This window comes from Thermothelomyces heterothallicus, assembly GCF_042370625.1.
Source record: "Thermothelomyces heterothallicus CBS 202.75 unplaced genomic scaffold P884_scaffold_6, whole genome shotgun sequence".
In the NCBI taxonomy this organism is placed as follows: Eukaryota; Fungi; Ascomycota; class Sordariomycetes; order Sordariales; family Chaetomiaceae; genus Thermothelomyces; species Thermothelomyces heterothallicus.
In genome coordinates this window covers 1,083,715-1,109,510 of record NW_027192567.1, presented here as the reverse complement: position 1 = coordinate 1,109,510, position 25,796 = coordinate 1,083,715, and the positions used below count along the sequence as shown (strand labels likewise).

General features: G+C 58.8%; 8 protein-coding genes across 8 annotated transcripts in view; 3 read left to right on the top strand and 5 right to left on the bottom strand.

Moving 5' to 3' along the window:
• P884DRAFT_298347 (uncharacterized protein) overlaps window positions 1-161 on the top strand; it is a gene marked incomplete at both ends in the record, with an annotated part of 3,084 nt that extends 2,923 nt beyond the window's left edge. The window contains one exon of the mRNA XM_069444595.1: window positions 34-161. Within this exon, the coding sequence (XP_069299414.1) occupies window positions 34-161 (128 nt within the window). The remainder of the gene's footprint in view (window positions 1-33) is intronic.
• Window positions 162-656: 495 nt separating this feature from the next.
• Window positions 657-7,742, top strand: P884DRAFT_268386 (SAC3/GANP/Nin1/mts3/eIF-3 p25 family-domain-containing protein; the record flags this gene model as incomplete). Its single annotated transcript, XM_069442190.1, has 4 exons — window positions 657-990; window positions 1,251-1,965; window positions 2,431-2,638; window positions 2,760-7,742. The coding sequence occupies 4 exons, from the start codon at window positions 657-659 to the stop codon at window positions 7,740-7,742; spliced, it is 6,240 nt and encodes a 2,079-aa protein (XP_069299413.1).
• Window positions 7,743-7,852: 110 nt separating this feature from the next.
• P884DRAFT_114717 (uncharacterized protein) lies at window positions 7,853-8,549 on the top strand. Its single transcript, XM_069437100.1, has one exon. It carries the CDS (start codon window positions 7,964-7,966, stop codon window positions 8,333-8,335), a length of 372 nt encoding a protein of 123 aa, XP_069299412.1. The 5' UTR covers window positions 7,853-7,963; the 3' UTR covers window positions 8,336-8,549.
• On the bottom strand, window positions 8,265-10,904 carry P884DRAFT_257435 (uncharacterized protein). Its single transcript, XM_069441148.1, has 3 exons — window positions 10,156-10,904; window positions 9,816-10,070; window positions 8,265-9,741 (listed from the first exon to the last, which is right to left on the bottom strand). The coding sequence occupies exons 1-3, from the start codon at window positions 10,439-10,441 to the stop codon at window positions 8,765-8,767; spliced, it is 1,518 nt and encodes a 505-aa protein (XP_069299411.1). The 5' UTR covers window positions 10,442-10,904; the 3' UTR covers window positions 8,265-8,764.
• Window positions 10,905-12,302: 1,398 nt separating this feature from the next.
• Window positions 12,303-13,583, bottom strand: P884DRAFT_176747 (glycosyl hydrolase; the record flags this gene model as incomplete). Its single annotated transcript, XM_069437323.1, has 2 exons — window positions 12,303-13,338; window positions 13,438-13,583. Coding segments are annotated over 2 exons (1,182 nt in total), but the record flags the coding sequence as incomplete, so codon positions are not given.
• Window positions 13,584-14,544: 961 nt separating this feature from the next.
• P884DRAFT_290876 (pseudouridine synthase) lies at window positions 14,545-16,258 on the bottom strand (the record flags this gene model as incomplete). The annotated part of the gene is made up of 4 exons (XM_069444078.1): window positions 14,545-15,010; window positions 15,086-15,755; window positions 15,834-15,889; window positions 15,969-16,258. The coding sequence occupies 4 exons, from the start codon at window positions 16,256-16,258 to the stop codon at window positions 14,545-14,547; spliced, it is 1,482 nt and encodes a 493-aa protein (XP_069299409.1).
• A 706-nt stretch (window positions 16,259-16,964) lies between these two features.
• On the bottom strand, window positions 16,965-19,121 carry P884DRAFT_220386 (uncharacterized protein). The gene is made up of 3 exons (XM_069439451.1): window positions 18,453-19,121; window positions 18,323-18,386; window positions 16,965-18,227 (listed from the first exon to the last, which is right to left on the bottom strand). The coding sequence occupies exons 1-3, from the start codon at window positions 18,709-18,711 to the stop codon at window positions 16,979-16,981; spliced, it is 1,572 nt and encodes a 523-aa protein (XP_069299408.1). The 5' UTR covers window positions 18,712-19,121; the 3' UTR covers window positions 16,965-16,978.
• A 1,522-nt stretch (window positions 19,122-20,643) lies between these two features.
• On the bottom strand, window positions 20,644-23,300 carry P884DRAFT_276286 (carbon-nitrogen hydrolase; the record flags this gene model as incomplete). Its single annotated transcript, XM_069442941.1, has 3 exons — window positions 20,644-22,681; window positions 22,732-23,071; window positions 23,156-23,300. The coding sequence occupies 3 exons, from the start codon at window positions 23,298-23,300 to the stop codon at window positions 20,644-20,646; spliced, it is 2,523 nt and encodes an 840-aa protein (XP_069299407.1).
• Between the last annotated feature and the right edge of the window lie 2,496 nt (window positions 23,301-25,796).

Genomic DNA, 25,796 nt, shown 5'->3' with positions numbered 1-25,796 from the left:
AAAAAAAAAAAAAGAGACTGACGATGGACACAGCGCCCGACGACAACCGCTTTGATCTGCGCCCCTTCCTGTATCCGCCCTTCTGGAAGAGCTGGAGCTTCAAGCGGATCGACATGGAGCTTGAAAAGATTGAGAAGAAGCGGGCCAGCAAGAAACAGTGAATGCTGGCCATGGGGAAGGGAAGAGGAGGAATTGTGTCGGGAAGTAGAAATAGAGCTACTTGTATGTAAGTATTTACAATACCTACATAAATGCATACAAGTAAATGGTTTGTTACGTACAGATTATATCAGATGCCAATTTCTTGATCGAGGTTTGTTAGCAGTAACGTTAGTTCGTAAGGATGTAAGGATGTTGCATTCCCCGCTATTGCTCGCTGGTTGGCCCCGCACAGAGTGCCCCACACCTCACGACCTTTTTTTTTTCTTTGCTCCCGCTTTTTTTCGCGTTTCTAAAATTTCTTTGGCCCCCCCCCCCTTTCCCTCCCAAAAAAGTCTCCAAAAGCAGAGCCTCGCACGAGATGCTGCGCCGAAGTTGCACTTCATCGAGGGCAGTTCAATGACCTGCAGCGACTGCTAGCTGCCCCTCGTAGGCGCACCCAGAGTATTTCCTTCACTAATTCTTAACCCTCCATTCTCTCCCCTCCGCCGTTCACCATGACGGTCAACAGCGCCGAGGCCGTGGCCGGCCAGAACGACGCGCAGGAGAAGCTGGCTGCCCAGGCGTCCTCGCTTGAGATAGCGCAGGATAAGCAGCAGCAGGACAAGCAGCAGCAGCAGTCCCAAGTTCCTCCCCACCGATCGCACGATCCTCAGTACAACCAGAAGAGAAGCGATCCGTTTCAGTTCGGATCCCGCTACCTGGGAGAGGATGACGACGTCTTCGAGTTCAATGCCTGGGATCACGTCGAGACTGACGACGCATACAAAGAGTATGCGGAGCAGCAGTACGCAATGCAGCGCCAGTCGCCAGTATCCGAGTTTGACAAGAGTATGTGACACCTTTCGCTCTTTTCTGTTCTTCTTCTCTTCGTCCTCGAGGACAAATGCTGGCTCTTCTCGTCGGACGAGAAGAAGCCAGGCGCGCTCGTGATGATTTACATTTATAAGCATAGTTCATCTGAACCCCTATGAAGACACCTATGTATTTTCTAGTCTTTCGCTCCCATCTGATGCGCCCTCAACCATACGCACCTTGTCCATGTTCACCTCACGGTGTTTTTGGGGCAATTGGCTGACTTGGATCAACAGTGCGCTTCAACTCGGACCCTGCTAAATGGTGGAACCTGTTCTACAAGAACAACACGGCCAACTTTTTCAAGGACCGGAAGTGGCTCCAGCAAGAGTTTCCCGTCCTGCATAAAGTGACGCGGGAGGACGCGGGGCCGGTGACGCTCCTGGAAATCGGAGCCGGTGCCGGGAACACGGCCTTCCCCGTGCTGGCGCAGAACAAGAACCCAAAGCTGAAGCTCCACGCATGTGATTTCTCCAAGAAGGCGGTTGAGGTCATGCGCAATCATGAGTCGTACAACCCCGAGTTCATGCAAGCTGACGTCTGGGACGTTGCTGGCGACGAGCTGCCGCCGGGCCTCGAAGAGGGCTCCGTGGACGTGGCAATCATGGTGTTTATCTTCTCTGCGCTCTCCCCGCAGCAGTGGAAGAAGGCGGTAGAGAACGTCTACCGTGTGCTGAAGCCGGGCGGCGAGGTCTGCTTCCGCGACTATGGAAGAGGGGATCTCGCCCAGGTGCGCTTCAAGAAAGGGCGGTACCTGGAGGAGAACTTTTACATCCGTGGCGACGGCACGCGCGTTTATTTCTTTGAGAAGGACGAGCTCGAGAGGATCTGGAGCGGAAAGCTCAGCGAGCCCGCCGAGGGCGAGGCCCAAGGTCTGCAGCCGAGCTTCGAGATTGAGAACCTCGGGGTTGACCGCAGACTGCTCGTCAACCGTGCCAAGAAGCTCAAGATGTATCGGTGCTGGATTCAGGGCCGATTCAGGAAGAAATAGACAATTTTTGATCCTGCCAATTCTGTTTCTCGCGATGTATTTGTCTACGGATTACGGATACGGATCAGCTGTACTTTGCTAATGTTTTGTATGTATCTGCACTGTACAGTACACAGTAATCCGTACATACATACAAGCGCCTCTGTAATCCGCTGCGTATTTGACTGGCCCAAGCTCCTCGTTCTCCACTGTTGTAGTTGTAACGTTAGTCCACTGAAGAAGGACCACTCACCGCCCGCAGTCAAAGGGCAGAATTCGTGCACTGCGACAAAGCCAAAAGCCGACCGGTTGAACGAAGCCTGAGCAGACGGCAAACGTGCGCAGTCATTGCAGACTGCGGCGCGCTCTGCTCCAAACTCTTTTCGGCCTTCTTCATTGTCCCCTTTCCAACACGTAGTTAAATAAGAGCACGCGCACGACAAGAGCTTCCACTCCCATGTTGCTTCGATTCCGGATTTGCTGGGGAAGGTAGAGGCTGCAGCGCTCGCCGTGGCTCACGCGCCGCGCTCGAACCCGTTGCTCCCTCACCACTTTCCCATCGTCTCCCGGCGCGGCAACGGCGTGCCGATCGGCCGACTTTCACCTGGTAAATCCTCATCCCGGTCCGCCTTCGAGCACACGTCCGCGTCCTTAGTATCCTTCCTTCGACGGCTGAGGAGGCGTGCCTCGTGACGCATCGACACCCCCCTTCCTTCGATTTTGTCCCGCCGTCCACAACCTTCGCTCGGACCTCCGTCGCCGATGCGCTGCCTAGACCACCATGGCGACGCCAGCTAACAACCCGTTCGGGGCGCCGCCCAGCCAGGTTCTCAACAATCCTTTTGGGGCACCCGCACCCGCACGCGCGCCCGCACCCGCTTCTAGCCAGCCTGCCCCGGCTCCCAACCAGCAATTCCAGAACCCGTTCGGTGCCGCGGCTCCCCAAACCAATCCCTTTGGCTCCCCCGCTGCGAACCCCTTCGGCGTGCCTGTCAAGAATCCTTTTGGCGCACCCGCGTCCGGAACCAAGCAACCCTCCAGCGGGGCCGCGTCGGGAGCTCCACCCGCGCCGCGCTCAGCGTTTGGCAGCCCGGCTGTGTCGCCAGGGTCGAGTAGTCGACAGCTGTCGCCGGCGCCGCCACTCCAACTCAACAATCCCTTTGGGACCCCGCCAACTGGCCCCAAGAGCAGCCGAAGTCCGTCACCTTCCGGGTCCCGGGCGCAACCCACGGTGCCGTCCAGTCGGTCCTCGGGATCTAAGTCCGCCGAAGCAGACACGATGGCTCGCAAGAACAAGTCCGCTGGCGGCAAGCCAGCTGCTCCGGCAAACAGTGACGGCTCTGGTGGACAGGGAGGAGGTCAGGGCACAAAAGGGGGACCAGCCGGAAAGGGAGGCAGCAGCAATGGCGGTTTTGGTGGGCGGCAGGGGCATAATCAAGGAACGACGCAGCTCGCTAACCCGTTCGCCGGTGCAAACCCGTTCGCAAAGCAGCCGATGGCCCAGCAGCCGGCAGGGGCGAGCAGCGCACAATCACGGCAGAATGCTCGGGGTAAGCAGCAGGCTGGCCGCCAGGAGCGCCACCAGGAGCGCCACCAGCCACCGTCGAGCAGTCGCGGAAGTGGCCAAAAGATCGTAGACCGCGGCCCGACCGAACGGACCAAGGAGCTCTCGAGCTTTGCCTACGACTACGCGAACAAGCTATACGACCACCTGAAGAAGGAGGGTATCCAGCCGCCAAAATGGCCCGCCGACCCCGGCGACCCCAGCAAGCGCGCCGCCGTCGAGAACTTGAAGGAGGCTTACAAGAAGTATCGCGCCCGCGTCTACGCGAGTCTGAGAAAAGCCGACCTCATCGACGACCCGGAGAAACGACGGAAACTCGAGGACGCGCTTCCGTTCAAGGGTATCTGCGAGAGCATGTGCCCGGAGTTCGAGCAGGTCTCCCGTATCGCCGAGTACGATGTCAAGACGGAGGAGAAGGACTTGCGCCCCGACGGGCTGACCATGTGGCCGGATCCGGCCAAGATGGTCAAGAAGTTCGGACGCTCCGCCGCCGGTCAGGACGCGCCGCTGCCTATGGACGTCCGCTCCGTGGACGCCCTGCGGAGGACGACCGACTACCTGTTCAACGACCTCCTCCAGTCGGAGAGCAACCTCCCTTCGATGCACAACTTTCTCTGGGACAGGACCAGAGCCGTGCGCAAGGACTTCACCTTCCATTCTCAAAAGTCGGCGGAGGAGATGAAAGACATGGTCTACTGCTTCGAGACCATCACGCGATTTCACGCCACGGCCCTGCATCTGCTGTCAAAGAAGGGCGTCGCGAACGAGGACTTTGACCAGAAGCAGGAGATCGAGCAGCTGGGCAGGACCATCCTGTCGCTCATCGAGGCGTACGACGTGTGCCGCGATAAGCGCGTCCACTGCGAGAACGAGGCCGAGTTCAGAGCCTACTATCTCCTCCTTAACGCCCACGATCCCTCCATAGCGAGGAGGATCCCGACGTGGGGGGCCGAGTTCTGGTTCGAGTCGGAGGAAGTCCAGACGGCCTTGTCTCTGATCCAGGCCATGGACGACGTGCGCGAGCCCAAGGGCCCCATCAAACCGCGCGTGGGCACGACCCTGTCCGACACCTCCTTCACCAACTACTTCGCCATCGTCGAGGACCCGCGGGTATCGTATACGATGGCCTGCATCGCCGAGATCCATTTCACCTCGGTGCGCCAGGCCATCCTCCGGAACCTCGTCCGGGGCTACGCGCGCCACCGCGACGCTCCCCGTACCATCACGGCTTCCGACCTCAACGCGATGCTGCGGTTCGACACGCCCGACGAGGCGGTCGAGTTTGCCGAGCTCCACGGCTTCGAGTTCTCGACGTGGGTCCCCGACGGCCGGAACCCCGTGACGGAGCCATACCTCCTTCTCAATAATAAGAAGAAGACGGTTCCGTCGCCTCGAGTGCGGCAGACCTTCTCGGGAACACTCGTGGAGCGGAAACGCACGACGCAATCCCTGCCGTACGTGATCTACAACACCATATTCGAAGAGCCGGCGGAGAAGCCGCCCGGGGGGGGTAGCCCGGATAGCTTGTTTTCGGAAGACAGCGGCCTGTTCGTCACTCAGACGCCGGCGTCTGAGCCATTGGCCGAGACCAGTCTGCCACCATTACCGCCGCCGCCGCCCAAACCATCGGCACCCCCGACAACATCTTCGTGGTCGTTTGGCACCCCCGCATCGAGCACGCCCTTCAGCATGGGCACTTCCACCACAGCCCCTGCGTTCTCGGGCTTCTCGGCGCCGAAGCCAACGGCATCCCTATTTCCCGGTTCATCGGCCGCTTCGGGGCGACCTACACCCCAACCCCAGGTGGGACAATCCCCGTTTTCCTCTTTGAGCAGTCAGTCCGCGGCGGCGCCGCCAACGACAATAACAACAACAACAACAACAACAATCGGCACAGATGCGAAACCGGCCACGACTCCGGCTCAGGTCCAGCCAGCTCCGACCGAGCAGACAACAACAACATCAACATCAACAACAACAGCCTCTCCTTTTGCTCCGGCCAAGCCCACAGGGGGCTCGAGCCCGTTCGGTTTCCTCAAGAGCTCCTCCTCCGTCCCGTCTCTTCCAAACTTTCCTTCTCTACTTGGCAATGCTGTCCCCAAGCCCACCACAACCTTCGCCCCGTCAGAAGATACGGCGACCGCTCAAAAGAAACCACCCGACTCGGCCCTTTCGACCTCCAAGCTTGGGTCGACAAACCCGCCCGCCGGAGCGTCTCCATTTCCAGCGACGACACTGCCGGGACAAGCAACGCAGCAGTCCACCGCCTCCCCTTCCGCCGTGCCGACGATATACATCACACCGCCTTCTTTCACAGCGCCAACAACACAAGGACTGCAGCCTCTGGTTTCTGCTAGCCCTTCGAAGCCGTTCGGGAAAGAGCCACAACGCAGCGTAGATGCAGGAGCCACTGCACCTTCTACGGTGGCGCCCAAACCACCGCCACCCCCCAAGAGAGACCTGCTTGGCGATTTCACGAAATGGTTCGTAAAAGGCGACGATGGTCTCATGGAGCAGTTCACCGAGGAGTTCCTGCGCCACATCCTCTGGGGCGTTTGGCAGGACTTTGAGCGCGAGCGGGAGGAAAGGAAACGGAAAGAGGAGGACGAAGAATCGTGGCGCCTAGCACGCGAACATCAGACCTACCGGCTGCGACTGAAGTACTTCTACCGCTGGCGCAACAACGCCCGGGCCCTCGCCACCAAGCGCATCCTTCGCGAAGGTAGAGAAAAGATGCGCCTCTACCGCGAACAACAAAAAGAGGTGAGAAGGAGGCAGCAGGAGGAAAAGGAAAAGGCGGACCAGGAGGCCAAGCGGGCAGCCAAAAGACAGCTCATGGAGGACGCGCATCGCTTCAGTCTGCTCGCCTCCTCCGCCGCCGCCGGCCGCCGCCGCGGCAGCGTCGCCTACAGCGCGGATTACGTTAGCAACAACGACCCCGAAGAACAGCTCCTCGCAAGCGGCGTCTTTTCCGGCCTCGGTGACGACCCGCGCTCTCTGGCCCGCCGCGTCGTGCGTGAAGCCGCCGGCGACGCCGACAACGAGGCGTGGGCAACCGGCAGCGCGACCCGCTCCTTTCGCTATCCCGAGTCCGAGCTGGAGCTGGAGCTCGAGCCGGCCCGGACCTCCTCGCCCGACACGAGCAGCGTCGGGGGCGGAAAGAGAGAAGGATGGAAGACGCGCTCGCTGCGCGAGAAGTTCGGCCTCGAGCCTCGCCGCAGTCTGTCGGCCGGCGGCGGGTCGCTCACGTCGCTGTCGTCGCGGTTCAGGCAGTCACTCCCGGGGACCAACAGCAGGACCACCAACTTCGCCGCCTCGCTGTCGTCCTCCTCGAGGAAGAGGTCCGCCGGCGCGGGAGGGGAGGAGTCGGATGACGACCCCGGGGCCAGGAGGCTGCTCCAACATGGCGGCGCAAAGGCGGCGGCGGGGAGTGGGCTCGTTAGGTCCACGCATTGGGACCTGCGCGCGCGCGGGTTCGTGCCCATGCCGGACGGCAAGTGGCTGCCCGAGGCTCTCGCCAACAAACAACTGCAACAACAGCAACAGCAACAACAACAACAACAGGGCCTCGGCAGCCCCGAAGACGGCCTCGTCGACGCCCCCGATGTCGACATGGCCAGCGACGCGGGCCGCGCGGCATCCCCGACGCCGTCCGACTGGCGCCTGCGCCTGGCGAAGCTCAAGAGGTATCGCCCGCTCGCGCAGCACGGCCATTCCTCGCGGCACAGCGTCGACCTCCCGCAGCAGACGCCAACAACCACCGGATTCTCGACGCCGCCGAGGGGCATCCTGTCGACGTCGCCGCCCCATCCGCCGTTCGCCTCCGCCGCCGCCGCCGCTACCGCTACGGCTACGATCATGCAGCCACCTCCCCTGGGCGGATGGCGCGGCGAGGACGGTCCGATCGGCGGCGTAGGCAAACGCAAACGCGGGCCGGACGATACGGGCGAGAACGAGGACGAGGGCCACGAGGACGGGGCGCAGCAGCAGCGCCGGAGCCGGGAGCCTTCGCCTTCGGCCAAGAAGAAGGCGGCAGCGGCAGCGGCAGAAGCAGCAGCAGCAGCAACCGGTGCCGTTGTCGTTCCGGGTCGGGCGGAGACGTACGCCATGGTGGAGAACACGAAGCGGATGCTGAGGGAGCTGAGGGAGGCCATGGACCGGGCGGATCGCGACGCGAGGGAGGAGGTGTACTAGAAGAAGAAGAAGAAGATGATGATAATGAAGATGAAGAAGAAGGGAGAAGAGTTGTTTGGCATTATTGGACTGTCTAAGACGGTGGAAATTGGAAGGGTTTACGGCGCGCGACCAAGCGAGGGAGGCATAAAGTGTCTTGTTGAAAGCGACGAAAAAAAAAAACGGTCGGCGGAGAAGAAAGGAAACAGTTGAGCGGAAAGCGAGGCAGAGAAGAAGCGAGCATGCATGCATGCATACATACATACATACATACATACATACCATACTACGGCGTTTTCTGGATGGGGAAACTCAAGGTTGGGAAGACTGGATTTGACGCATCTGGCCTTTTTTTTTCTTTCCTTTCTGTTGACCGTCACTGCACGGAGGTGTATCTATCTATTCTTGGCTCTGCGTCTTTGCTGATGATGTATATACTTGTTTATGTTCTTTGGCATTGCGGAGCGCAGCAGCGGTGGCACTTCGTGTTGTTGTGGTGGTTAATTATGAATGTGGGAGGATGGGTGACTCGAAATTCAAAGGCACCTGGCGTCTTGCATCTTTCCCTCGATACAGTATGTCTCGTCGCCATCAGGCCAAAGGTTGAGGTGTGATGCATGTACGGAAATGTGAACATCTCTCTTCTTGCCTGACCTGTGTCCGTCTTTACACGTCCAACCACTACCATGATCCTCCCCCAGAAAGGAAGGGGGAGAGAGAGACAACTGCCCCTGCACGGTCCGCCAGGCAACTCCTGAGACTTCCAATCTCACCTGTCAACCCAGGCAACAACATTCCCCGGCACCGATTCAAGAACTCTACTTCTTACACCGACAAAGAGAAGACTAGCGGCTCCAGCTATTTAAGAAGAAAAGCGGCCTAAAGACAAGCAAGGGGTATCCTATCCAATGTTTTTCTGCTACCATCTCCGTCCCCCTCGCTTATTTATGCATAGCAATAGTATCCCACAAAAGCGCCAGCGAGGGGTGGCTAATAAAACGAGAAAAAAAAAAGAAAAGAAAAGAAAAGAAAAGGAAGAGAGATTACCGCTTGGGCGGCGCGGCAAACGTAGTCTGAATCGTGCGCGACTCGACGGGGCTCCCCGACGACCCGCTCACCACGACACCCTTGCCGCCGCCTATCTTGGGGCTCTTCCTCCCCAGCCGCAGCGGGAACCCAGACCCCGACCCAGACCCAGACCCAGACCCAGAACCACGGCGGCCGCCGCTGTGGCGCTCGGCCGGGACGGGGGGCGCCGCGACGGGAGAGTGGGACGGGTACGGGGGCAGGAGGGCGGAGGCCCTGGTGACGGTGTCGGCGGAGAGAGGGGACCGGAAGTCGGAGGGCGAGTGGTAGACCTTCTCGGTGGAGGAGGAAGGGGAGGAGTAGTAGTAGTAGGCCTGAGGAGGCGGGGTGGGCGGTGTGGTGGTTGTGATTTGCAGCTGGGCTGGTTTCCTGATGCTGCTGCTCCGGCTGATGGTGCTGCTACTGCTACTCTTGTTGTTGGGGGCCGGAGTGAAGGTGGTGGTGGTGGTGGTGGTGGTGGTGGTGGTGTCGTCTTGGTAGTGGTGTTGGTGGTGGTAGATGTAGCTGTCGTCGGGATGGTGTGGTGTCCATATGGCAGGGACGGCGCCGGAGTTCTCGGTCATCGGGGTCGGGACGCCGTCCTCGGCGACATCGGACCAGAAACGCGGAGATACCATGTGGGTCTGGCACTGGAAGGACACGGACGAGTGGTGGCGGTGGTGAGAGAAGTTGTTGTAGCCCGCCTGGGCGCCCGCTCGGAGGTACTGCTTCCTCCTCTTGCGCAGGCAAACGAGGGTCATGCCGGCGCTTAGGAGAAGAAAGGCCAGGACGCCGGCAACGATGCCGACGACAGCCGGGGTCGCCAACCCCGAGCCTCTGTCGTCGTCATCGTTCTCCGGGCCAATCGGGGCGTGGGCAAATATGGTGTCGTTCAGACTGAGCAGTGTGCCCGGGGCGGGCTGCTGCTGGCAGGCGACTCCGAGGGCGGCAAAGTCTGGAGAGTCGTTAGCAAAGGGGGGGGAGGGGGCCTTCTCTTTTGCGCCTCAAGGATTCTGGGAGGTTTCTCACAGTTGGCCAGGTAGTCGGTGGTCCCGAGGGCGGAGGTGCAAGCGATGCAGCTCTCGAAGTGGGAGAAGTCCATTGCGTTGCCGTCGCCCGCCTGGCAGTACGAGTAGGCGGTGGCATCCTTGGGGTTCGGGATGCCGTGGCGCATGTTGGCCTCGAGGTCGCCGCAGGCGGTCCTAGTGGTGCATGGCGTGGGCGAGAAGTTGGTGACGTTGGGATAACCAAAGACACAGTAGGCGGCCGTGTACCTCAGATTGTCTTTCGATTTTAGCAGGAGAAGTTGTTAGCGTCGATTTCTCCCGGTTTGGCCAGTCAGGGGCGAAAGAAAGGCGTCTAGACATACAGAGGAACCACATGGTATCACTCTCGCCGTCCTGGGAGAATGTGCTAGTTTGCAGGCAGGTCATGCACTTCTTGAACTTGGTGCCGGCAGCGCTCGAGTAGTCGGCATCTTCGCAGGTAATGTCCGAGTTCCTCGTCGTGGAGGAGTCCGGATCCGAAGGGTCGAGACCGGGCGAGTCCTGGCATACCGAGGCACAAGGCGAGTTCGGCGTGACCTGGAGCGCCGTGGAGAGGTGTGGCACGAGGAAAAGAAATAAAAGAAGCGTATAGAGTGCTGACTTTGCCATCTTGCCTGTCGATGCCAAGCGGCCGGGAGTGGGCACTTGTGCATGCGAGTTTGGATGAGGGAGTGAGAACAGCTCGATCGTGATCCTGGTCCAGCCAGGGTTCGGGGGCAAAGCGAGGGAAGGAGAACGAGAGAATGCCCCGTGGTAAAGATCAATTACACGATATTGATATCTATGTATCTATGTTGAGAAACATGAAGAGGGAAGACGCAAAAGCACAACGGGGAACATCAAGGAGAGCACATCCGCATCATGAGACAAGAGGGCAGAGAGCTCTGTATCAAATAGTGATAGCCCACGCTCTCTGGTGCCGCCGATAGGACTGGGCGTGCTACACTCCCCAATCCGTACACTGCACAGTATGGTGCAAGCACGAACAAGAGTTGGTGGTTTGTTGGTGTGAGCAGATGTGACGAGCTGCATGCGAGCGCGAGGCCCGAGCACCCCTGAACGGGCAAGTGGGGTGTTCAGCTCGCGGCGAAGGGGATGCTCAGGTAACTAACGGCACCGGAAAGTGGCCGGCAAGCTTTTGCCATGCCAGATCCAGGTGTGTGTGACATACAAGTATTGACGGGTGGTTGTGTACGGATTAACTATTCCGTACATACCAAGTACATGTAGTGGTGGGTGCAAGGGGGGCCAGCGGCAGCGGCAGCGGCAGCGGCAGCGCCTCTTAATGCACACATACACTGACTGCGGGTGATGATGGGCCATCCAATCAAGTGGTAGTGCACAGCGCCCGTCGGTAACAGCGCAGCGAGCACAGTGCCGAAAGAGATGAACAAAGTGCTCGATCCGATGTGCAGGGAGATTTGGGCTGCCCTTTGTTGACTCGGAGAGTGAGGGTGTTGATGACACTTGTCTTGGGACTTCCGACGCCCTTCGGCACTTCTCTCTTCCTCGTTCTGAGCTGCGTTTGCGATCGAGGCTGAGCCTGCAAACAGTTCAGTTTCGTAGCATGCAGAGTGTATGTACGCAAGAACTCCGTATGCAAGAGATATAAAAAGAAATATACAAACACCTGTTGGCCTTGGGTAGCGGCCATCTACGCCGGCCTCACCAGGTCGAGAGCTGGTGCAGTCACAAAGTAGTGCGCAGATTAGGGAATTCAGTAATCTGTAGTCCCAACTTCTCGGGTTGCGCCTCAACAGCCGCAGCCTCTGAATCGCGGTTTCTTGTTTTGAGCAGGATGTGGACGGGGGCCCCGGTCTTTACCGGCGATTAACTAGTGGAGAGTACCTGCCAAGGGAGCTTAGTGTAAACCAACACCCCTCCAAGGGTGCACCTTCTCATTGGCCTTTTGCCCCTGTGCAAGCATCAACTGAGCGCTAAGCGCTGCCTGGTAATTCCAAGCACACACTCAGCCCATCCACCTCTACCTTTTCACAGGCATCACACAGTCAGTCGACAATCAGGTCAAGCCGACAGCGCACCGCCAACGAGGTAACTAATGAACTATCCAATATTGTACAGTAGTTACACTACACACACTTTTGAACAAGGAACCACGCCAACCACGTCCGCAATCTCCGGATCTTCATCCAGTTCCAATCTCTTATTTCTTGTCACGAGAACTAAGAAACAGCGAAGATATGAATACACCCACGCCCATGAGCTGACAGTTACGAAGGCAGACGAAGAAGAACTATACGGAACGAAGCCCCAAGTGTGCATACAGGGTACGAAAGTCGAGTGGTGCACCGCTGAACCACTGAGCGAGGCCTCTTCCCCTTCCTCTCCCCCCCCCCCCCCCCCCCAAAAAAAAAAAAAAAAAAAAAAAAAAAAAAAAAAAAAAAAAAAAAAAAAAAAAAAAAAAAAAAAAAAAAAACCGGGGGGCTTCCCCAGGCGCTGCAGCCGTTCGTCACGAAACAGTGACACGACCCCCCACCACCTCCATCTGGGCCCCAAACAGACACCTCCCCTGCGGACAGTTCCCGTGAAACAGCAGCCAGTCCCCGCCCGGCACGCTGGCCGCGCCCCCGGGAGCCGTGACGTCGAACCGGTCCCCCGTCCCGATCAGGGGCGGGCCCTCGCCGCTCCCCGCCGCCCGCTTGTACGGCCCCGTGATGTTCCCCTCCGCCACCGCGTAGTTGACGCTGTACCCGGGCCCGTCCCAGCAGTGGTTGCTGTAAAACAGCACGTACGTCCCCGGGCGGCTCCTGCCCCCATCCCCGTCCCCGTCCCTGGAAGGGGGTAAATACAGGAGGTCGGGCGCCTCGACGAGCGGGCCGTCGGCGTCCGCGTCGCGGTCGAGGATCTCGGCGGCGGGCCCGACCGGGCGGACGCCCTCGCCGCCGTCCACTTCCTGCAGCACGAGCGGCGTCCGCCGCGAGGGCGCCACCCCGTTGTTGCACTCCCCGCCGCGCCCGAGCGCGTTGCCGTCCACCTTGTACGCCACGTACCGCCGCCCCGTCGCCGGGTCCGCGAACCCGGCCGGGTCGATCGCCCCGCCCTCCCCGGCCGGGCAGATGACCGGCTCCCGCTGCGGCCGGTACGGTCCCAGCGGCGACGTCGTCGTCGACGTCGCTGCCCCGATGCAGTGCAGGCGCGAGGCCGAGGACGATGATGACGATGATGACGATGACGATGACGATGACGACGACGAGAAGTTCCCCCCATCTGCCGCGTTCCCCGCGTTCCCCGCGTTCCCCGCGTACCCCGGCGCCAGCAACGCGGCGTAGTACAGCACGTACGCCGACGCGTTGAGCCGGGCCACCGAGGGCGCCCAGACCTGCGCGTCGGGGCCGGACAGCGCCCACGCGCCGGCCGAGGGCAGCGGGTCGGCCGAGGCGAGGTAAGTCCACGGCCCCGCCGGATGGGGCGCCGACGCCGCCTGGATGTTCTTGTAGACCGCCGCGGCCGCGGTCTCTAGGGTCGCCGCCGTCGCGTTGTCGGCGCTGCCGCTGTTGTTGTTGTTGTCCTCCTCGTCGTCGTCGTTGTTGTTGTTGTTGTTGGGCGCCGCTGTCGTCGTCGTCGTCGGCGGCGGCGGCGTCCACCAGCCGCCCGTGGCGAAGGCGTACCACGTTCCCGAGGACGCGTCCTGCACGATGCAGGGGTCGGGGAAGTCGACCGAGAGGAGCGGGGTCTTGGCTCGGGCGGCGCGGGTGGCGCGTGAAGAGGAAGAAGAAGAAGAAGAAGAAGAAGGTAGGAGCAGGGCGAGGAGCAAGTAGATCACCGCTACGAGGGCGGCCATCGTGACTTGTCGTAAACCAGATCGTGATCGGCCACGTAGGCAGAGAAGGGGTACCAACGCCCGCGCCTTCAAATACGCGGCCAGTCTTTTGACCTCGGCCGCCGCCGCCATCCTGGGGACGAGGTTATTTATGGTTTGCTTTGCGTCTGGGAGGCTTTTCGGTCCGGAGCCTAAACGCCTTCCGAACCTCTTGGCAAGGGTGCGGCTCGCGGCGAATATTGGTCCTAGTCGTCGGTGTCTCTGTTCCGAGGGAGTTAAACTTGCTCTTATCGTCGTCTGTCGGACACAAAGTGGGAATCCCACGTCATGACTGTGGGTTGGAGCGCACAGAGCGCCGTGCCCGTGTTGCCATATCTATCTGGGTGCCAGGATGAGTAGAGGCAGCATCAGTGCGGTGCAGTGCGGTGCGGTGCGGTGCGGTGCGGGATCGATGTGACATGCTCGTGATTTCATTCGGCTAACAGGAAATGAGCTGCCCCGTGGCATGTGAATGCGCCGCGTACGAATGTACGGATACCCGTACATACACGACTTCTCGGTGAGGGCGGATCCCCTTAACAAGACTCCCAAGTCCGGCCTGTCGAACTTTGATTCCACAAACCGCTGGCAACCTGACTCGTCGTCTCATAAATGACCGACCCCCGACTTTGTAGTACACATCTATTCTAGCTTGCAAGAAGCTTTGGAATATTAACAGGTTGAAATCCACACACCGTAAGCCAGACGTAACATACAAGCCGAAAACGCCATCACGCTTTTTCCTTTTTTTCCGTGCAACAGCCGCAGCCAGCCAGCCAGCCAGCCAGCCAGCCAGCCAGCCAGCAAGAACGCCCCCCTCCATCCAGTAGCGTGAAGAAGGAACCAAACCCAAACTCACACAGCGAAGCAACCCTCAACCCTTCACCGGGCCTTAATCACTGTCTTCGGCCTCCTTGCTCTCCTTGCCCTTCTCGGCCTTCTTCTTCTCCTTCTTCTCCTTCTTCTCTTTCTTTAGCCGTTTCCGCTCTGCCTTCTCCTCGGGCGTCTCGCCCTCGTGCTTCTTGCGCTTCTTCTTCTCCTCGTCCGCCCTCTCCTCCGGCGCGGACTCGGCCTTCTTCTCGGGCGAGGCGGCCTCGGCTGCGGGTGCGTCGGCGGCAGCAGGGGCAGCACTGCTGGCGGCGGCCGCAACGTCGGGCGCGCTGTAGTCGGTGTAGCTCTGCGTCCACTTGGCCGGCGTGGCCTCGTTGGGGCGGCCGTACTTGTCCAGCTTGCCGTCGGCCTTGAGCTTCTTCTTCTCCATGGCGACGGGACCCAGGCCCCAGCGGCGGGGGTAGAGATCGCGCTCCATGATGCAGCGCTTGACCTTGGCGACAACGCCGTGGTCGCATGTGGTCATCCTGCGCGACCCATGTCAGTACGAATTCATGTTTGGAGGACACAAGACCATCGCGGTGGTAGTAGCAGCAACTTACTCAACCGTGCTCATCTGGGCGATGCCAATGGCAATGGCCTCGCCCTTGGTCGTCATGAGGACGACCTCCTCATGGGCCTCGATGCCGGGATCGTACCGCAGCAGGCCGGGCAGCATCAGCTTGGCGCCGTAGCAGACGGCGTTGACGGCCGAGTCCTTGACCACGAGGCGCTTGTACGTGCAGAGCAGCGTCTCGAGTGGCTGGATGACCTTGCGCAGCAGCGTCTCATCGCCACCATTGTCGTACTGCCACTGGGCGTCGAGCACGTCGTGCAACGTGACCATCGTGCCGTCGTCCTCCGACATGACTCCGGACCGCACGCGGCGGAGCTCCTGCATGTGCGCGCCGACGCCGAGCAGCAGGCCCAGGTGCACGCAGAGGGTACGGATGTAGGTGCCGGCCTCGCAGGAAACCCAGAAGACGCCCAGATGGCGGTCGTTGTCGAACTCGATCAGCTTGCTCTCGTGGATCGTGCGGATACGCAGCTGGCGCTTGACGGCCGAGATGAGCGGCGGCCGCTGGAAGAGGGCACCCGTGAGGGTCTCGAGGGCCTTGGCAAAGGCGGCTTCGCCGCCCGGGACGGTGTCGTGGAAGCGGATGACGCAAACGTACTCCTTACCGGCACCCTGCTGGGCCTTGACGAGACGGGTGGCGCGGTCAATGCAGACAACTAGTTCGGTCAGCCAACCCCGGCGCGTTTGGGAAGGGTGGAAAGGAGGAGGCGACAAAAAAATAATAGGAAACGTACTCAAGCAGCCAGTGACTTTGGGATCGAGGGTGCCAGAGTGACCAGTTTTCTCCACACTGCAAGACAAGGACTGTCAGCACCGCCGTCCTCGTTCATCTCTTCCTTCACTTGCACCCCCCTTCTTCCCATACATACCGGAGAATCCGCTTCAGCCAAGCAACGACTTCGTGCGAAGAGGGGTTCGACGGCTTGTCGAGGTTGATGACACCGCTGGAGATGTAGGACTTGATATCGCGCTTGTAGGGCGAGGAGCCGTTGGGGATGGGCGTAAAGTGACCGGAGCGCACTAGCATCTTGTCGTAGTTCTTGAGCAGGAGCGGCCAGGTGCTGGTATCGATCGTGGGGACCGTGCTCTGCGGCTTGATCGCGTACTCCTCCTCCCCATTGTCGCCCGCCTTCTTCACCAACGCTTTAGAGTCTGCCATTGTTGCTGGGCTTGTGTCTTCGTAGTTATACAATCCGTAAAAAAAGCCCCCCCACTTGATACTGTATATATCTGGCGGTCGAAACACAGGTCGAGCTCGAGTGCGCGTCACCCGTCCGGCAATTGGTCGTCTCGAGATAGGTTCTAATGTTATGGGTGGACCGTGAGCAATTTCACGAGTCGGCCGGCAAGCTGGATCGAGTAGTCGGACAGTCGCCGTTCGAGTTTCCACCGTCTGTGGTTGTTGACACCAAGAGCACTGCTTCCAATCGATTGTCCCCGAAATTTTTTTGAGCGAGCGGTCGGTGTGGGGAACGATAGCGCCGAGGTGGCGCTAACCCGTTTCGAGCAGTCTCACGTGCTGATAAGAGAGAGCCAGGTGTTTGATCTGGCAAGAGTATGCACGAATTATGCAAATTGATCGCAAGTTATGCATCAACCGACAAGACGTTGGCTGACTACACTCAGAGAGTGAAACAATGTTCGATATGTACTTGTCTCTTCTCCCTTCGCACATTCGAAGGGTACATGTTTTACAAGTATACAACACACACAAAGCAAAACCAAGCAGGTCGGCATCCAAGGTATCTCGCAACTCCATGTCCAGGTCCGGGTATTATACCATCAGTCATGAAAAATAAGAAGAAAACGACAACGACAAGCATTATTTAAAAACAAAAAAAAAAAAAAAAAAGAAAAAAAAAAATGGCCAGGTCCCGTATCATGAAACCGGGTACCCTCTTTGATAATCCGGATACTGGCCCACACCTACTACCCCGGCTCCCGCATCCGCGCCGCCCGGCCCAGGCCGTGACCCGTGGTGCCTCCCGTAGCCGGGGTGATGCAGCACTGGCGCCTGCGGTTCGGCGGGCATACTGAATGGATACTCGTAGGGGCGGTGGTCTTTCGAGTCGCCGTTTCCGTTTCCGGTCCAGCTCGCGTTCCCGTTGGCGGTTCCGTTCCCATACCCGTACGGGCTCTCGACCTCGTGCATCTCATACGCCTCGTCGCGCTGCTTGCCCTTGGAATCGATCGGGTACCCATTGAGGTTGAGATTGGACGCCTTGGACCGTAAGCTCGCCTCGTCCCCGCCGAGCGCGATACCAATGGCGGGCCCGGTTTGTCCTTGGACATGTTGTGCGTGTATCTGCTCTGGGTTGCTGGTTGGCCACTGAGAAAACGCCGGTGGAGGCGAACCGTGGGTTGACGGCGACTGTGTCTGTGTCATCTGGTAGAACTGCTGCTGCTGCTGCTGCTCTGTGTGCTGCGGCACCAATGCCGGCCACTGGTGGTGGCTTGACCCCGGCGCTTCTGGGCTCGTCACGGGGCTGGCGTACTGGCTTGAGTAGGGGCTGAAGTAGCGCGGGAACGGCGCGTCCGTGTGCGCGCTCACGGGGCTCTCCGTTTCCCACCCGCGCAGGGGCTGCTGGCTGACGGGTGTCTCGAACATGTCCGGGCCGCCGCCGCTACTGCTGCTGCCGCCGTAGCGAGTTTTTGGGTGAGGCCAACCCTGTCCGCCATGGCGGCGCTCGAGCTCGCGTAGAAAGGCACGCCGCCTGCGCTTCCCGTTGCAGACGATACATACGCCGGCGACAACAAGGATGAAGGCGAGACCGCCAAAGGCGATGCCCACGCGCGCCCCGAGGGAGACGGGGCCATAGTCTGGCGTCGGGACGCTCGATGCGTCCGGGTGTGGCTCGACGATGCTGACCGCGACGTTTGGGTCGAACGGATCGCCGGCAATCGACACGGTGAACCCGGGATCAGGCCTCTGCTCGCATGCGGCTTCTAGAATCGTCACGTAGTTGTTCTCGTATATGCCGCGTAGGTGGTCCTGCTGGAGCGGGATAAGGCATTCGCTGCACGGAGGGTAGAAGCCTTGGTCCCATTTGCTGCAATAGTCGAGAGCGCCGACCGAGGTGGACATATTCTTATACGAAACGGCACGTCCGAGTGGTGAGCATGCCGTGCTGGCAACATGCCGTCAGCTCGAGCTCTCAAACCACAGAATAGTGGCCGGAATCAGGTTGGTTGAAGACGCATTCGAGCCTCCTGTGAAACGCACCTTGTTACACATGGATTGGTTCCGCCGCCAAACAGGCAATATCCCACGTTGAAGCGCAGATTGTCTAGGAACGAGCAAGTCAGCCGGGGGAAAGGACACCCATTGCTTGAACAAGACACGCCACACATACAGAGTAGCGATTGTAGATCCGAATGCCCGCCAGAAACGTAGGTGCTAGTAAGGAGGCAGCTGATGCATTGCTCCCACACGACGCCCTCGGAGGAAGCGAGACCGGCGTCATCGCAGACCATTTCGTCGGTGGCCGTCGAGGATTGGACATTGCCGCAGTATTTTGAGCAAGGCGAATCAGGAGCAGCGATGAAGATGGACGCCGCCAGCGGTGCAAAGACCGCCGCGGCGACGTAGAGATGGACGGTGCCCAGCCGCATCCTGGACGCACCGTCCCTCCTTATGCCGCTGCTGGGTGTTGAGAAGCTGGCTTGATGGCGCTCGGTTTGCGCCAGCAGACGACGGGGTCGGCGGTGACCCACGGGCTGGTAGTTGGAGACGCGGGGACGCGAGCACTGCAGCTCCGGGAGGACGATTATGGGCGCCCAGACTCCATGTAGTTATGAGTGTGCCAACAGAAATCGATTCAGGCAGGGAGAAAGCACCTCCTTGACCGTGAAAAAAGAACCGGCCTAAATTGGGGTGATCGAGACGGGAGCCGCCAACGGGTATAAGGGAGAAAGGCAGGGGGGAGAGTTGGCTTCAGGCCAGAAGTTACGATGCTGCGTGTGACCGGCGGCGGGAAAGTTGGTGAGGGCGCAACGGATGCACAGCGCAGGGCAAGGTGCCGAGAGGGCCAGACCTGGCCGCAGGTGTGCGCACCAACACGCAACACGCAGCACAGCGCCGTCCGGTTGCTGCGGGCGGGATGCCATGATTTTGTGGGTGGGAGTGTGCGTGTGATTGATTGGGGGTGACTCGGAACAGGCCGCGGGCCGCGGGGACGGAGCAAATCAAGCAATTCGACACCCCGGTTTCCCCGATCGACAAGAGGGTACATTGCTTGCGGTCGGCCAGGGCAAGCGATCCCAGTGGCCACAGCTAAGATGCGGGAGGGATGCCGTTCGATGGCTCAACCAAGCGCTCGCCATGCGGGTGAGCACAGCTGCGGCCAGTAGCAGCTCGAGGACCAGGTGCCTTGCTGCAACGACCCCTGCACCTCTTCACACCCGCCTCGAGTCACCCGAGACTGAACAATGATTGGCCGTCCGTTGCTTCCCCGCCGACCACGGCTTGCCCGATACGGCCAAAGCTGAAAGCTGCGAGATGGCACCTCCTTCCCGTTCCTCACAGCAGTTCCCCGTCAAACACCGGACCGTTGTGAAGAAGGGATGGTTACATGCTTCCCTTTTCATCTCCTCAAAATTTCCTCTACATACAAGCTGGGGGCAATTGCAGCTTGTTGTGTGTCTGTGTTGCGGAAAAGGATGCGGGAAGAACTAGATACCATTCCCGCACTTCCCAAGACTCGCAACTACCATAATCGATATTTTGGATGGTCAAGAGAAGGTACGGTCTGGTACAGGTGTAGGTAGAGAGGGGTAGGCCGAGAAATGGGACCTCTTACGTGCTCTTCGCCCCATCTTGATCTGTTGCATCGCCTTCCTACCTGAACAACATCCTGCCGCACGACTAAGAACAAAAGCCACGCACACTGCCGCCTGCGCCTGCTGCGCGCAGTACATGAGTATAGGAATCAGTAAAACAACCACTTGCCCATACCGTGATTCAGATACCCCAAAATAACCTTCGCTAGTTTTTTTTTTTTTTTTTACAGCCGTGGTGGTTTGACAGTGTTACCAGTCGTCTAAGACCTCCAGGCGCCTTGCCTACTGTATCTTGAGGCGCAGTTCGCTTGCAGTCAGTCATGCATAATTGTATCATCATGTTTGAGTGCTCTGCCATCAGGTCTGGCGACTTCTACATTCTCTTTTTCCGCTCACTCACAGTGTGTCGAGAAACAGACCTACTAGCCTACCAACCTTCCTCTTCCCTCCTCCCCCTTTGGCCGCAAACTCACACCCCGAGAAAAAGCATTGCATGTGCAAAGAAAGCTATGGTCACAGAGGTGATATCACGACTAAGTAGTAGTGGCTTGTAAAGTAAGACCAAAAAAAATCTACGTACGGCTATGTCGCATCGTTAAGATCACAAGTAATGGAAACTGAACCCTACCTCTTGTGATACATGGACTTTCTTTTGGACGTTCCAACTTTGATCGAATATTCCTACCCCATGTTTGCCGTCCGTCAACCTACCATCTATCTGTCTGCCCATCCGTCATCCATCCTCCCGAAATCAGACCTTCAACGTCAGCCATGGACTGCTGGTCGGCCGATCTCCAGCCCCGCGCTTCCGCCCTCTATCTCAAGGGACCCATTCGCCCCGGGATCCACAGCTCCCTTGCCTCCCCCCTCCACGGCTGCCACCAAACCAGGAGGCAGGGCCGCAGCATCGGCGACGCTATCGCTGCCAGTACTGTCCCCGCCGTCCCGGACAAAGACGACAGGTTCACGAGACTCTACCACGTCGTCGCTAAACGTCGACGTCGATGCTGCTGAGGTCGCGGAGCACAGACTGGGCGTCGTCGTGGCGTCCTGGATTGGGATGCCGTCTGTCCCCGTTTCTACTCCTCCTCGTTTCCCTCCCCGTTTCCCTCCCCTTGCTTCTCCTGCTGCAGCTGCAGGATCGATCGACAGCGGTGGAGTGGTGTCATCCATGTCAGGGGAGCCGGCTGCATCCGCGACGTCGCGAGATACTACGTGACGCAGGCGGGACGGCTGCCGCTGCCGCTGCCGTTGCCACTGACGCGGTTCTTGATGTGGTCTTGCCGCTTCGCCGTATGCTGGCCCGCCGGCGCCGCCGGAGGCGTTGTCGTGTTCCTGCCCTCCGTACCTCGGCCCCCACCGCTCCAGGGACCGAGAAGGGCTCGAGGACCGAGACACGTTACGTGACTTGGGCGAGCTGGGCCTGTCGTTGGGCGAGGAGCTGACGTCTAGGACCGAGCCGGGCCGCGCTCTGAGCCCTTCGAGCACCTGCGCTAGGTCGGCCCAGTCATTTTTTAGTGCGGTGCGTTCTTCTGCCGAGTCTTGTTCTTCTTCTCTTACATCTTCTCCTCCCTCTTTCATCTTCCAATCCATAACACGCTCTTCTGGTTCTGCTTGTTGAGCTCTTGTGCGATAGTCAGATGATTCATGGGTCCTGGCATCCGATGCGTCCTGTTTCCTTTCCTGAGCTGGGGGAAGGGCAACGTGCTGTGGCGAATCTGATCCGTTTTCCTTCTCCTCCTTCTTTTCCTCCTTTTCCTCCTCCTCCTTCTTCTCCTCTTCTTCCTCCACGGCCGACTCTTTCAGTGCTGAGAGTGTCGGCTCATGTCTCCAGAACCATTGCGGCGGCACCTTCTGGTCGATCGGCGTCGAACTCCAGCCGTCCTCGTCGAACGGCGTGATGGGCGTCATGGTAGCGCCCGCACCGAACACCGACGAGTAGGATCCGTCATGGTGCTGCCACGGGTACGGGCTCTGCTTGCTGGGACACCGCCATCCAGGCGACGCCGGGATGGCCAACGTGGGGCGCTGCAGCCGTCGTGCAAAAGCCGGGGTATGCGCCATGGCAGGAGTGTCGATTATGATGTCGTCGTCCGTGAAGGCGGTGTCTATGGCAGTGTATACTTCGTCGGCCGGCGGTCTGGTGGGGATCTGTAGGCGGGTTGGAGAGCGGTTGTCGATAGGCGTCTCTCCAGGCTGAGTGGGTTGTGCTAACCAAGGCAGCCTGGGAGAGGTAGGCTGCCGGGGACTCGAGAGTCCTGGGCCCGCGAGATGACGCGGACTCACTTCGCTCTCTCCTGAGTGACGGTGTTCAAGAATTGGGGGCGCCGGCAAGTCGCCTTTGATCTCCGTGTCTGGGGCCTTCTTCTCCTCTGCAACAGCTTCCTCGTCCCCCGCAACGGCATCGGCATCCGCATCCGTGAGCTTGCTCATGGGCGGCTGGTCCGTGTCGACAATGAGCAGCTCGTCCACTCCGCGCCCGAGGACGCCGTAGACAAAAACCTCGCCTCGCCTGATGCCAATGACAGCGCTGGTACCCGTATATGTAACTTCCTCCTCGGAGCCGGCTCTGTTGCAGAAGATGACGATGAGTTCTTCCTCCGTATCGGCGCGGATCAGGGGCTCGAGCCGCTGAACCCAGTAGACGAGTGTCTCGAGGTCCGGTTCGGCCGGGTTGAGATTGAAGACACTGCGGTCGTGGTGCGTCTGCCAGGCCATGGACATAATCACAAGGCTCGCCTTCGATTTTAAGATGTGGAAGCCAAACTCAAAGGCGTCCCAGGGAGCTTCGAGGTTGTAGGGGCTGCGTCGTCAGCGGAATAAAGGCGCGAGGTGGAACCTGAACAAACGTACTTGAGATCGGTACAGATACCCAACGCGACATTTCCGAGCTTGGGTATCTCGCCCTCAAAGAAGCCATTTGCGCCCTCTAGAGCCCAGGTCTCATCGGTGTAATAGAGGAAGGACTTCCTGTAGTTGCCGACCGTCTCGCCCTCGCCATTGACGATGACGACTGAGTTGTAGCATCCGGGAGATGCCGGCCACTTTTCCGAGACGTCGACTTTCTCGGGGTAGCCGACAACGACGGTGCAGTCGTGCTTGAGGGCGGTCGTCTGCGCCCACAGCGAACTGATGCCTGACCCGACTTCTTCCAGGAAGGGGGCAATGTCCTGGAGTGACTTGAAGTTGTAGCCTGCGCGATGTTAACAATGGGACGAAGACATTCGCGGCTATGTACGGTAGGCGAGTATCGCTTCATGAAAAGTCCATCACGTACCAGTGAAGGCGAGCTCCGGGAGGACGAGTAGATCGAGACTATCGAGTTCCTCTGGGTCTACACGGCCCAGAACCGCATCGGCGCGGTTCAAATTATCGTCAACATCGCCGACTTGGGGACTAAACTGCAAGCAAGCAATCCTCATGATGTCTGGCTGGCCCCTTTTAAGGCCGACAAGCAAATCGATCGCCTTTCCTACTCGGTCCAGCCTGTGAACTCAGATTACTTCAGTCTCAACACCAACAAGACTGCACATGGCGTAAGGGTTTGTCGTCGACGAGTCGAGGGCGGAGACATTCGAGTGGCATCGACCGAATGAAATACCCAAAGGAGAGAGGGTTCGATAAGAGGCATCCTGGAGGGGTGACAATTTGACAAGGGGTACAGAGTAAACCATCGGAGGGCGGGGGGACGGGAGCAGCAGACGTGCACCAAGACCGGTTTCGTTATTTTTGGTAAGATCGGTGCCGCGGCCTGAGGTCAAGCTGTGTGGCACCATCGAAACTGTCGCTCATCAGATGATTTGGGAAAGGGGGGGGCGGGGTGCCCGCCCTGCTGCAAGTACGGAAGGCACTAGTGTAGGTACGAAGCAAGGCCGGTAGTGCCGGCTGGTAACCGCCTGTCGTCCAGCGTGACAGTCACATCGCATGGGCGCCCAGACTGCCCAACAAGGACTCGGTTCGCAGACTACCTAGTGTAGTTATGCAGTAGTGTGCGTAAGGTATGTATGTATGTACATCCGTACATACATACATACGTACATACCTCCTTACTTACCGTATATATTCCGTACATCCCTCATCCCTACCTCTGCGAGCGAGTCTGAAGCCGTGATTTCAGGCCGCTGCAGGTCGATACCTATCAAGTTATATTGGGGAGTGTACAATCAATCCGTATATATCAAATAGTGGTTAAGATCTAGGTGCTGTAGAGTGAAAATATCCCGGTGTGTACCTGGTGGATTTTTGGAGTACCTAAGCAGATAGAGGTAAGCACAAGGAGACGTCAGGCTTTCCAGGCAGCCGTTCAGACACAAAAGACGACACCGCGAGCGGTTATCTGAAACCAAAATCAGATACCTGCGTTTCCTTTGCGAGCCCTGCGGAGGCGCAGCACCGTGAACGAATCGATTGTGTCGAACTGGATTCGGGGGTTGGGAGTGCCCTGGCCTTATCGCGCCTATCCCCGCTTGCTATACTACACTATAGTAGTCACAGTATACAGGTAACTACTATGTACACAGTAAACTGCTGTGAAGCTTTGAGGTCAGTGTGCCCTGCATTCTGCAATCGAGCGGGCGCAGCCGACAGACCAGGTGGATCCAGCCTAACGGCCAGCCGATGATGGGACACCTTGTCGAAACAAACTTCGAACTGGCGGCTCTGATTCGCCGGATGCCATGCGGGGTGCGAAGGATATCCCGCCGAGAACTGGGCTGGGCAGGTCTGTTTTTGGAAGCCACGATTGCTGCTGTCACAACTGGTGACCCTTTCCGCTCCCACTACGCAGTAGCATAGTTGAGTTCACGTGAGAAGAAACAGCGGGACCTTAGATTTCTCGACCTTCCAACGTGAAGTGTTGTGAGTTCGCCTCCAGCTGTTCCCTCCAGTGGGTGGCCTCCCACATCCGGTACACGAAGATTGTGAACCGTACTCCCTTTCGCTGACATGTATTATTTACTCGAGGGTTGAAGTACCCCATCACTTCATCGTCCGAACCCGCTAGTACCCTTCATAAGGCCCTTGCAGCGGGCAGCGAACACTAAATCCTTACCGAATCGGCAGCTGTGGATCCCTACAGAGGTAGGGTGTGGTGCACACTTCCTCTACGGAGTAGAAGCGGCACTGTTCCCCCGCTCCAACGCCCGCGTCCCTTGCAGGAAGGCTTCGTTTGAACCAATCTTCATTGGTTCGTATCTCCTACACTCCGTACTCTACACAGGATACCCTATCATACGTCTGCAAACCTGGATTGCTCTGTTTCTAATCAGAGTTCGGACGAGTCATCTGCAGTCCAACTTTCATACCTCCGGGGTTAACGTTTGCTGAAAGAACGAAGCACTTCCAAAGTGATACTAGCAAGCTCAGCACGAAGTCTCGAAAACGGAAGCCAAAGATCACGCTACGAAGCTGGCTCGCCTATTCAAACGCAGATAGGACTTCACCGACCCCCGACCAAGAGCAGTAGGGTACTTGGGGCGGTCGGTGTTGTTCGGCTTGTGGCTTGCATGTCGCTTGGGCTGCATGGCTGCCACGAGGCCTCGGCATGCTGTGGGATAAGCGCTGGCGCCCTCCCTTTCTCCGTGGGCGAGATAAAATAAGCGCGTTGAGCCACTTCCGGCATCCTTGAAGTTCCGTTCTTCGTTCGAGACCCGTCGACTTCCACAGTTCGAGGGCTTTCCAACCGGTTGAGGAAGAGGCATTCTTTCCCGAGAGACTCATATGGGATTGTCACCGGGCTAACAGAGCCGCGAATAATACTTATCATTGTTGTCAAGGCTGCATACCAACGTCACGCGTTCTTGACAGCGTCGTGTAGCGTTTCTGACGTCCACTCGTTGTAGAAAGGAGGGATCTCGGCGGCGCAGTCGACCTTCTATTTTGTGTTACCCTCTCTCCCTGCCCCCCCCCCCCCCCCCCCC